Source organism: Aotus nancymaae, unplaced genomic scaffold (assembly GCF_030222135.1).
Source record: "Aotus nancymaae isolate 86718 unplaced genomic scaffold, 86718_ANA_hifiasm-v0.15.2.pri h1tg000059l, whole genome shotgun sequence".
Lineage (NCBI taxonomy): Eukaryota > Metazoa > Chordata > Mammalia > Primates > Aotidae > Aotus > Aotus nancymaae.
Window position 1 is genome coordinate 78074933 of NW_026988473.1, and position 12156 is coordinate 78087088.

Below are 12156 nucleotides of genomic sequence, written 5' to 3' on the forward strand. Positions count from 1 at the left end.
TGCATTGAGACAAAGCAAGAAGGTTTCCTGTGATCGAATGCATGTCCTTGTGTTGCCAGGGACACTACGATCATCAACCACTCACGGAATGGCAGCTACGGAGAGAGCTCGCTGGAGGCCCACATCTGGCAGGAGGAGGAGGAGGTGGTGCAGGCCAACAGAAGGTGTCAGGACATGGAATACACGTAAGGGATGGCCATGTGTGGTGCGTGGGGCCCACCAGCCCATGTTTGCACTTACACTCCAGGCCTTCCAGGAAGGATTGCTTCTCTGTCTTGTTCTGAAAGGCTATGAGCATGAGGTCTCCAAAAACTCTCTTCCCCAATTGCACCAATGGGTCTGGTGCTGGAGGTCCCTGGGGGAAATTGCATGTCACCTGTAGGTTTTAAGATGGAGGCTGAGTCTAATGACAGAAGAATTTAGATGTCTGTATTATTTCTTTTTTTTTTTTTTTTTTCCGAGATGGAGTTTCGCTCTTGTTACCCAGGCTGGAGTGCAATGGCGCAATCTCGGCTCACCGCAACCTCCGCCTCCTGGGTTCAGGCAATTCTCCTGCCTCAGCCTCCTGAGTAGCTGGGATTACAGGCACGTGCCACCGTGCCCAGCTAATTTTTTGTATTTTTAGTAGAGACGGGGTTTCACCATGTTGACCAGGATGGTCTCGATATCTTGACCTCGTGATCCACCCGCCTCAGCCTCCCAAAGTGCTGGGATTACAGGCGTGAGCCACCGCGCCCGGCCTGTATTATTTCTTGGTGTCTATCTCTATGACATTGTGAGCTGAAAAGGGGAAACATTATATTCCAAAGGTTCAGAGTTTTTGACCCAGAATTTATACATTCCAACCCGAAATAAAGAACATATTCCTCTAATGCACCCTTCTGACGGGCTACACAAAATTTACCGCAGACTTTTTGACATAATAAAACTAGCCTGACCCCCTTCACTACCTGAGGGCTTGTGAAGCCCTGGGAGCCCTAGGCCTCTTATTTTGCAGATGTGAAAACAGGGCTGAGTAGTTGAGCCATTGATAGATAGGCTCAGTGAGTTACTATCAAAGTTGTGCAAAGAAACTTTTCAGCGTTCTTCCAGAAAAATCATCTTCTACCAGAGAACCTGTCCATCTCGGTTCTTTTTTCTTAGAAAATAGAGCAATTGACTTTAGTTGAAAACTCACACTGTTTGAGGCTTTAGCATTTTTATGCTTCTCTATCCCCTACCCTACCCCCCATACTCCACCCTCCAACCCCAATGCTAAATCTTCTAAATATGGTCCCCTGCCTCCTGGTCCAGGAATGTGGCCACAGTCATTCTAACTGTGCCTCCCGAAGTCCTAGTTTCCCAAGGTGACAGAGAAGTGCACCCTTTTGATCTATTACAAAAGATCTCTCTTAGCAATTTGGAGATGATCAACGTTTGAAGACTCGTACTGCACTTCATCCTCTATCCCTAAATTACACTTAAAGTCCTTGGGACAGCCTGAGAGAAGTGTTTCAAGTTTTTCTAAACAAGTGGCTTTTTATTAAGCCTGTTTTGTTTTGTTTTACAGTATTAAAAATCTCCATGCCAAAATCATAGAGAAGGATGCTATGATTAAGGTCTTGCAGCAGCGATCTCGTAAAGATGCTGGGAAGACAGACTCCTCCAGCCTACGTCCTGCCCGCTCCGTTCCATCCATAGCCGCGGCCACTGGGACACACTCTCGCCAGACCTCTCTTACCAGCAGCCAGCTGGCCGAGGAGAAGAAGGAAGAGAAGACCTGGAAGGGGAGCATAGGTGAGCCCCACACCTCTGTTAGACGAGAATTGGAAAAGCGAGAGCAGACAGCTTCCCTGCCACTCATGGGACACAGAAATGTCCCTGAATAGTTCCTGGTCTCAGTTTACTCATTTGTGAAGTGGGGAGGGAAATCAGTCATACTTCAGTTATAGAAACTCACTGAGATATGTGGAAGCATTGTGTATATTCTAAAGAGTGCACCACCGGAGTAGCTCTTAGCCATGGGTTGACTCAGATCATAATTATCTATTATTGTTGTAAGTTGAAGTGACCCTTATAACACAAAAGGCTCTCATGGAAAAGCCTAGGGACATCACGCCTCTGAACTTGGCTCTGCTCTAGACCAGATGTATAATGGCTCCACCTCTGCTTCCATGTCTAGAAAGGGAGGACAGTGTCTACCTGCTTTACCCCATGGAGCATGGGAGGAAAAACTGGGATAATGGGGAGAGCACATTGGAAGAAGTGCTCTCTTGCATAAGGTGGTGGGGGTCGGGGGGTGGTAAGTTTTTGCTGTATTGTTATTGCACGGGTGGAATTTTGAGGATCATTCCCTAAGTGTGGTCTTAGCCAGGAGTAGGTTTTCTGGGGGCAGGTGTGCTCGTGGCCTGGCTGGGCTAGCAGAGCTGGAGGGGAAGCAGGCAGCATGCCCACACACAGGTCCTCCCCACCCTTCCCCTGCACTCTGGCCTCTCCAGGAGTCTGGCCCTTCTTTGATGTATTTCCCTGTGGAGCTGAGAGCCAACTGTCCTCAGCATAAGACCCCATAGGAGACTGGCTGCTCTGGGCCAGAGGGGATAAAAGCCTCCATATGAACCCAACAGAGTTGGGGGGATCAAAGGCTCCCAGCCAGAATCTCTGTTTGAAGTCCCTCCACTAGTGGCTTCAACAGCATCTGCCCTCAAAGGAAATGCACTTCGAAAATGATGTGTATGGACAGCAGCTGAGATCATCAAAGACTGTCTCAAGGACATTCAGCTTCCAGCCCAGTGAGAGAGCTGGGAGACAGGCCTGGTTAAGGAGTTTGAAATTTGCTCAGCTGTGGTAGACACCTCCCTGGGAGTCGCCTGTTTGTGACATGCAGCCAGGCAGGCATCTCTGGTGTCTATGCCTGTATCCCCAAGGACCTGGCATGTCTAAACCAGGCCTAGGAGCCAGAGGACTTGTCTACAGGAAGAGCTGCTATGTTCCCTGCACTGATTTTCCTCCTCATTGTTGTCATTGGTGTCTACATGTCACAAACACAGGGAGGGATTCGCTGAGGGGATGAGGCAGGTTCATGGGCGACTGCAGACTTCCCCCCATGTTGTCACCATTGCTTACCCGATGGGCTCTGGAAGGAGGTGGAGGTGACAATGGCTGTCTTCCTGATTGTCCACGGGCTCCCAGGAGCTATGGCTGGCTAGTGACTTATTCAACCTGTCATCCCCTACAAGGATATCCTGCAGACTCTGGAGTTTCCACAGGTTGGGCGATGAAGTGGAAAGAGCATAGGTTGGACTCCAAAGTCAGACACAGCTGGGTTTGAATCCCATTTCTGCTGCTTCTCAGCTGTGAGATGCTAGTTTTTCTGAGCTTCCATTTCCTTCTCTGTAAGACAGACGATAAGGCCTGCCCCACAGGAATGCCATGCAGTATGAAGTGAGATGATGTGAGAAGCATAGACAAAGGTTTTTGCTGCTCACTGTGGTCTGTGGGCCAGTGGCAACAGCACCATTGGGGAGCTTCTTAGAAATCCAGAATCCCAGGCCTTGGCTGCTGGATCAGGTCTTCCTTTTAACAATATAGCTAAGTCATTGGTTTGCACATTGCATTTTGAAAAGCACTGCCTCTGACAAACTGAACTGCCCTAAGTTATGAATGGGCACTTAAAACAGCCCTGGCAAAGATGCTTTATGAATTGCTGGCTGTCTACAAGATAAGAAAACAAATACTTGATTGTGCTTACCACAGTATCTGTGGGCTGGTGTTCTAGGGTGCTGGCACTTTCTTGCATATATTTTGTATTTAAAAGCAAAAGGTTATCCTCCTGCCTAGCTTTCCAGGAAAGCTCTGAGGAAAATGGACACCTCTGCACACCACGCTTCCATTTTCCATAGCCAGCATGCCCTCTTCCCTACCCCGGCCTCACTACTCTTGGGGAAGCGGGTAAGGAGAGGGGTAAGTAGCCTTTCCTAAGAGCCTGGCTGGCTTTCTGCTTCTTGGAGACTACGGTTCCACTGCAGAAACATGCAGGTAGCATGTTTATCTTTGAACCCAGGCCCGTGGGAGACCGTCCATCCATTACAAGGAGTGGGGTGGAATTGTGAACTATTCAGAAGAGCAGCAGGCCAATGGCAACGTGTCTAGGACCAGGGAAGCCTTGTAGTTTTCCTTAAGCACGTGGCCATGCTTCAGGCCAGCCCGCTGGGCCACTTTGGGGACAGCAAGCATGGTCTCTAGAAAGCCTTGCAGGAACCTCCCTACCCCTCCTGCTCTGGCAGTTGGCACTTCTCTGTTCTTCCATACCACCCTGCGAATAATTGTATCCTACAGTTTATATATTAAATTATAATCCATCTACTTGACACCTACTTCTCCACTCAAAAAAAAAAAATTTACAATTTTTTTAGGAAGGGAACTAGGTCTTTCATTTTTTATTCACTCAGTATTTGTCATTTTATCAGGCTTATAATAAGTGTTTATTAAATGCTTGGTGAATGAATCAATGAATGAATGAAGCAATCATAAGTCAACAAGGAACAGATCTCTAAGACTAGTTTTTCTTTTTGTTTTTTTCAAAAAAAGAAAAACAAGAAAAAAAAAAAGAACATCATTGAAAAATCTGTTCTCTGCCCTCAGGATTGCTGCTGGGGAAGGAACACTACGAACATGCCTCCGCCCCGCTGCCGCCACCCCCGCCCACCTCAGCACTGTCCCCCACAGCCTCCACCACAGCAGCCAGCAGTGCTCACGCCAAGACGGGCAGCAAGGACAGCAGCACACAGACCGACAAGAGTGCTGAGCTCTTCTGGCCCAACATGGCTTCCCTCCCCAGCCGCGGCCGGCTGAGCACGACCCCTGCTCACAGCCCCGTCCTGAAACACCCAGCGGCCAAAGGGACCGCAGAGAAGCTGGGTACGTGGGCTATCCCACCTTGATACCCCTGAAAACTGGAGAACCGTCTGGCCTAAGAGAGTCTTTTGTTGAGCTAGAGAGGGAGCAGGAGCACCCATCAGCTCTCACTGTGTGGGGATGTTTATGAGTGTGGCTATCCTAATGCACTTAGGCTGTGTGTGTCCTTTCTTATTGTGGGAATAAAATGCGTATGGACACATCTAGTTTATGACTATTTGAAGTGAGTGCATAGCTTGAGACTACCCTGGCAATGTATGCTTTTTAACTATCCCTTCCCCAGAAGGAGTGACAACAGATTCTGAGGGATGATAGGTACTGAACGCCCTCTGGTATGTTTGGGAGCCAGAATAAGGCACCGGGTACATCAAAAACACAAGTTCACTGTTGCCTTCGGGGCGCTGACTTGCCAGGGATTCTGGCTTCAGTGGAGGACATCCCAATGGAAGGAGAAAATCGATTGAGCTGCAGAGTCTGTTAACTCACGACATAGCACTTGGGCCAGGGTGAATGAGCTGTTTAAAATATTTAACGGAGGACAGCTTGGGAGAGGTGAGCCTTGCAGTGAGTCCTGAAGTGTCCTGGGTAAGAATAGACCTGGCTTTGCACTAATCGTGGTCATGGGGACCTCCTTTTCGGGAATTCTTTTGAGGAGGTACAGGCTATGTGGGGCCTAAGTTAACTGTTTCTTCCAAGGGGGTTGTTTATTTTCACCTTTCAAAGTAGACAAGTAAACACAATGTCGCCACTTTTTAAAGATGTAATTCTTTTCTGAGTAAGCCAGAGAACATGTAAACAGTGCCTGGCTCAGAGTATGTACCTGACAGTTTTGAGTAGAGGGCGTGAGGGGCTCCTGCACAGAGTGCCACTGTCATCCTCACCCTCTGAAACCTCTCCCATAACCATCCTTGTTTGTATTTGTGTCTGAATACTGGCCCAATCATTCTGCATGTTCCTGCTGTGGGCTGGATCATCTCACATGCACTATGGTGAGAATCCTGGGTGTGCAGTGGTATTGGACGTGGGTCCATTTTGGAGAGCTTAAAAAGCCTGTGCCCCTCCTGTGGAATGGGCAGTTGATTTTTCCCCTCTATTTGGCAGAGAACTCTCCTGGCCACGGAAAGTCGCCTGACCACAGAGGCCGGGTCAGCAGCTTGCTGCACAAGCCTGAGTTCCCCGACGGAGAGATGATGGAAGTCCTCATCTAACTGCCATCCCTGTGGAATTTCAGAACGGAACATCGACGAACAAGGAAAGTGGCAGAGAAAGAAGAAAGATCTAGAAGGTCGTAGATGGGAAATCAGGAATGATTTCAACTGATAAAGATTTCAGACTCGTAAGAACACATTTTATAAATGTTAAACACAAAAGCAGGAGACCTCCGTGACTGAAGATAGAAGAGAATGCAATGGATTGTACTGGACGTGGTGGAAGAGAGAAGAGGCATGTGGGTTTGCAAACAAAGTTAAGAAATAGGAAATGGAATTTTCCATTGTACAGAAAATATATCTCTTGGGGAGGGCCTGTGTACCCCTATTCTCTGATTATAAACAGAGAATATTTGTTTATTCTCCTTAGAATACGCCCATTCTCCTTGCCTCTTAGAATGTTTGGTTTAAGAAGAGACTCCGAGAAATTGGCATAATGCAGTGTCACCTGTGCCAACCATGGAGTGTCTGTCCCTTGTGTGTGAGTGTGGCAGTGAGAAGAAGCATGGAGAGTGAGGGGGATTTGAAAGGTGGTCTTCACCTAATTACCTGTTTGGTTTGGATATTCAGGAAATTATTGGGCTTCTTAGCTTTTCTGAATTCTGCAGTATTTTCTAAGCAGGATGGATTATGGTCTCAGTCCTCATCCATCCTGACTTCTGAGTTCAGCTCTGTCTCTGCTTTACGGTCTTTAATTTTATTTTTTGTTGTTCCTTTATTTTTTTTCTTTTTAATAAGACATAGCAGAATTCCTTAGGTATGGGATTTATGAAAGCAGTACCTGTCATCATTCCTGCTGTGTTTGATAGTGGCCAGCAGGACAAAGGCACGTGCCAACTTCTTGGCTACTTCGCATTTGTGCAGCTGGGTTGCAGCTTTGAACCTCATTCAGACTGTGAACTAAACAAGCTTTGAGGAGGCAGGAGATTCCCTGGGTCCCTGTGACATCTTGCATTAAGATCATGGCACTTGCTTTTTTGTCTCTCACATTGGCTCTCTTGCAAGGAGCTTGACATTTCCAAACTCCCTTGCTCTGTTGGAGAAGACTTAGCACAGCACTCCAGGAAACAGATGACAATCTACAGTTGTCTCAGTGGTTTCCAGAATCTCACCAGACTCCCGTATACCTTCTTGTATTCACACTCGAGTGTATTCACACTCTTTCCTCCCCCGTGCACACCTCTGCTTGCTCTCGATCAGCAGCCAGACCTCCGTGGCACCAGGTTGTCTCTGTTGTGAACTTATTTTGTAACCTACCAGGCCAGACTATATACAGTGTGGTCAGGTTTTTCGGGATTTCAGTTTTGAGGCAGTTTATTCAAAGTGAGACAGAAGTGCCATGGAAAGAGCCAGGAGTGTGTTAGGTGGTGGGTCGTAAACCTCTGCTGTGACGTTGCATGTTCAACTCTTCAGACACTGGCTTCCTTGACAAATCTAGGAGGTGCTGGATTAGAGAAGAGGAGAAACTCATCAGGCCACCAGAGAGATGCTCCTACAGGGTCCTGATGTTTCTGTCCCTCCGGGTCATCTTGGATCAGTATTTTCCCAGTTCCCTTTCCGCATGCTTGCTTCGAGGAAGAAAAAAAGGGGGTACCTTTTCCAAGTACCTTCTAAATGAAACACTCAAGACAGTGCTACTCAGGGAACTTTGCTTGGGTAGCTTATTTTAGGACTGGTCCTGGGTGTGTAACCTTGGTGAAGTTATAGCCTCCCCAAATTCAGATGATAGAAGGAAGACAAGAGGTATAGACTGGAGAGGGGAGGGAAGAAATCAGTGGCTTTGGCCAGCCTCTGTGCCACCCAGTATGACAGAGGAGTGGGATCCAGCCCTCTGGAGCTGTGCTTTGCCGTAGGCACTGCACATTTTGCCACCTGCTCATCGCCTCCTCTAGTCTCACATTGAGCATCGGAGTACACATTGTGCAGAAGAGGGAAACTGAGGAGCTCTGAGAGGCTGAGCATTGAGCTCTCCCCATGCCCTAGGGTGTGGGAAGAGGGCACAGGAAGCCTCATCCATGGGGGAAAGGGTCGAGGATGGACATGGGTGGGGAGAAGGCAGAGAGATCCCATCCTAATCTCTGTTCCCACTACGTTTCATAGGGGATGAGGTTAGGACGTGGCAGCTAACTCTCTTAAGGACATTCTGACCCCAGGTTATGTTGGGGATGGACCAGCATTGCCCCAATCAGGTATAAGACTCACTTACTCTTCGAGGTCCCCCTGAACTGCCAAGTCTTTTAATTGGCAGAATACAAACGAACACACTGCCATGTTTTAGGGTTTCAAGTGTGTTGTACTATAGACTTTGACAATATTTTTTTTCTCTTAACCTGCCAAGACTCTTCCTTAAGAACAAGATCTATAGCTTTAAAATGCCTTCTTCTATGGGAAATTTCCTGCCAAGCCAGGGCACTAAATACTTTCATCGTCGTAGCTTTCCTGAAGTCCAGCCATATACTGGGCACCTGCTCTGAGTTCTGGGCAGCTTACAGTATCTTAAACAGATTTGCAGAAAAAATAATGCCAGCTGTGTTTTCTAGTGCCAATTGTATGCCAATAGTGTCGTAAGTACCTTTTAATTAGTCCTCAACCCACCTGCAGTACAGGGGGTGAACTTATTATTCTGATTTCACTGATGAAGAAATGGGCTCAGAAAGGTTAAGTCCCTTCCTGAAATCTCATAGCCAGGAGAAGCTAGGATGATTTAAAACAAAGTTTGGGGAGGCACTGGGCTCTGCATCCTATAACATGTGGCACTGCATCTTGGCAGTCTCTATCTCCATCTGTGATGTGTGTGCACATGCGTACCTACACACACACACACACACACACACACAGAGCTATCACACATCTCAGAGCCTAAGAAATAGGACTAAGCCCGGAACTAGTAGCATTGCCTGTAAACGGTAGGCACAGATGGAAATTACTGTGTTCCCCGAAAAGCACAGCTGCAAACTGTACTCACAACATACTTGTGCACTTCCCAGAGGCCTGGACTTCAGACTTGCCCAGTGGCGCCTGATTATAGAACTTGAGCGTCCTGTCTCACGGTGAAGGGGAGAGGCTCTGGCTTCATGAGAAGGTATGCCAGTGTTGTTCTGCTTCACCCTAGACTGTGTTCTCTGTCAATTTCTGTGTGCTGCCAGGATTTTATATGGAATTTGAGAAGTTGGAGTGAGGTCCGACGCTAGAGTTTCACTACGTAGGTGGTTCTGTGCAAAAGAACTGTCACTGTCTGCAGGTCCCTATAGGTAAGCTGCCAGGAAAAACACGTTATTTTCCAAAACTTTCAGAGCATGTGCAGAACACTTTCTTAGCGTTTTCTTCTCTCAGCATTTTCTCTGCTTCCCAGAAGCTGGCAGCCAGTGGTCATGTGGAGTTCAGCATATTCTAACTGTGCACGCAGGGCCGGGCTGCCTTGGCCCCCCTCCGGCTTTGGTTGGGAGAGCAGGCAGTGGTGGAGCTCTTCTGGGTGAAGTCTTCTGGAGTTGCTTTTTGGAACTCATGTATGAGTTTGACTCCACAAGGCTTGGCTTGGATATCGAAACAGTTGCACCAAATTAGTTCTGAATGTGGAACAGAGAATTCAGTGTGTCTGTTACTCAGGAAGGAGGCGCTCAGAATGTCCCGTGCAGAGCAGCCAATCATTACTCCTGTTCTCACCTGGATGTGCACCCTCATGCTGCAGCGGCTGTAGCACCTTCATGCCAGATGCTGATAGAGTGGGGAATTCTCCCCGCCGGCCTGAGTCCCAGAGACTTAGGGAGACAGACTTCAGGTGGGGCTGTGGACCTAGAAAGCAGTGGATAATAGATTGGGGCATTAAGAGCTTTTGAGGCAGGGGGCTCGTGCTTAGACTGCAGGGAGTTATGCTGAGCAAATAGATGTTTTTCAAAACCAGAGTATTGCCCCGTGTCCGCACTGGAGTTAAGTGGACATGCTCCTCTGAGTTCTCTGAAGGATCTTGTACTCCTCTTAAGCAAAGGAGTACCACGACCGTAGTTAGTGAGATCCCACAAATGTTCTTAAGTGAGTAAGGCTTTAAGTCGTCACAGAGTATCCAGCCCACCATTGACTTCTCCACATCCTGAAACCTGAGGCGGCCATGGTACATGCTTGATAAATGTTTCGTTTCTTTGTTGCTGTTGTCGTTTAAGTAATTAAAGTGTTTAAAATGTCTTCATTAGATGTGACGATTATTTAATGGGTTTGCCTCTGACACGTGGCTCCATGGGAGATAGGCAAAGTAATTAAGAAGTTACCAGAAGTCGGTCAGCTAAGGGAATGCAAAAGTTAGCATTTCATTAAGTGAATTTCTCCTGGAACAAACAAGCAATTTTTCTCTTTCTTTTAAGTAATATACCCTTTTCTCACTTAGTAATTTAATGGTATTTAAAGACATGTGTATAAGTGAGTGTATACATACGAGGTATGACTATAGGGTTGTTTGTGGGACTTTCTTTTCTTAACATACAGAAGATCCAAGTGTTTCATCTCACCCCACCCTCCTTAAATAGTGTCTTTTGGGAGACTGTGTGCGGATTGGCTATCGTGCTGCCAAGTAAAAATATCTTGGGAGCTCCTCTATTAGAGAATGGCCGCCAGGGCTTGGCACGTTCCTTTGGTTTCCCCTTAGAGATGAGAAATCTTCCTCCTTGAGGACGGATTTAAGTCCTGGAAATAATCTCAAGTACTTTATAGCACAGTCGGATGAATAAAGATGGCAATTAAGGTAAGTCAGACCCGTTTTGTTTCTTAAAAAATCCCTAAGAAATTTCTTGGAATGAGTCTCTGGACTCAGAGCCTCTCAAATTGTCCACTTCAAGGGAGGACCATCCTCATTAGCACACAGATTTTTGAAAACCGATTGTCTTGCCATGCCTCCTGTGTGTTCACATCTCTGCATACACTACAGACATAAGTGTATATTCATTAATATAAATGTCTGGTAGGTAATCTGTAAAACCATGTTTACTTTAGTGCATGTTATTGTCATGTTATGATGTGACTGGGGTGTTTGTCATGAAACTTTGCTTCTTCACAGCATTAGAATACTGCTCTCTCCATATTGAAGTACATATGCAGCGTTTTCTTGTATCGGCTCCCAAAGCCTGGATGCCCAGTGTTGTGTTGACATGTGATTGTGCCTAGGAGTCTGTTCACATAGAGACACCTCTAAGTATTTATTACAAAACAAAATGTAAGCAAATATATCCACATTGGTTTTAATTGAATCAAGGTGTTGTTTTTTCCTTTTGAGGAGGAACGGGGAGCCTCCTCCTCCATGAGCACTTACAGAATTGTGTAAAATTCTGTGCACCAAGGGCAAGCGTGGGCTCCTGATTTCAGCCCTCCTGCTGCCACTGCCCTCCCACCTGCTCCGTGTGTGGGCATCGCTGTGCTTGGTGGCAGTGTGCCGTGCTCATGCCAGGCTCTTCCCAGCAGACTCTGGTATCTGGCTGTAATGTCTGGCGTCTTTGTATTGCCTTTCTGTGTTGAGGGGTGGTGTACATGGCTGTACGGTCAGATGGGTCTGTTACCAGTGTGGGGAGTCCAAGAACACTGCCAGTCCCCCACAGCAAATATTGATGCTGTTGGTCAGCCAAAGATTTTCTTCTTTGCTGCTTAAACTTGTGCCTTAATATTGTACATAATAAATGGATAAAATGTCTCTTCCCTCTCGCTTGCTCTTTTCTTCCTTAAAGAACTTATGAACTGGTGCTCAATAAATGTCTCATTTCATTTTACTCCACTTACTGTTTTGCTTCAGAGGCCCTCAGCTCCCCCCTTGTGGGCCTCACGCTGACACCAACACACAGCTCTTGACTCCGAGGAGGAAATGAATCATCCAGACCACCGCAGATTGCAGCCCGCCCACTCCTGGCTCCTCCAGACAAATAAGGAGAAAGGAAACGCAGGGAGACTGTGGGCCCTGGTGTCCACTTTGATCACATGTGAGTGTCCACTTTTGGGGGTTCCTCAATTGAAAGCCTGCAAATGATCACTGTAAACTGTCTCAGGAATTCACCCAGGCAGCCTGGAGTCAGCCATGCCT

The 12156-nt window shown here is 47.1% G+C and overlaps 1 protein-coding gene across 3 annotated transcripts in view; it reads left to right on the plus strand.

The window, feature by feature from the left end:
* Positions 1-11772, plus strand: part of AMOTL1 (angiomotin like 1) — a 126077-nt gene extending 114305 nt beyond the window's left edge. For all 3 annotated transcript variants that reach the window (XM_021665635.2, XM_012444847.3, XM_064365434.1), the window contains exons 10-13: positions 60-185; positions 1550-1776; positions 4621-4896; positions 5995-11772. In XM_021665635.2, coding sequence (XP_021521310.2) covers positions 60-185; positions 1550-1776; positions 4621-4896; positions 5995-6101 — 736 coding nt within the window. In that variant the 3' untranslated portion in view covers positions 6102-11772. The remainder of the gene's footprint in view (positions 1-59; positions 186-1549; positions 1777-4620; positions 4897-5994) is intronic.
* Positions 11773-12156: the final 384 nt, after the last annotated feature.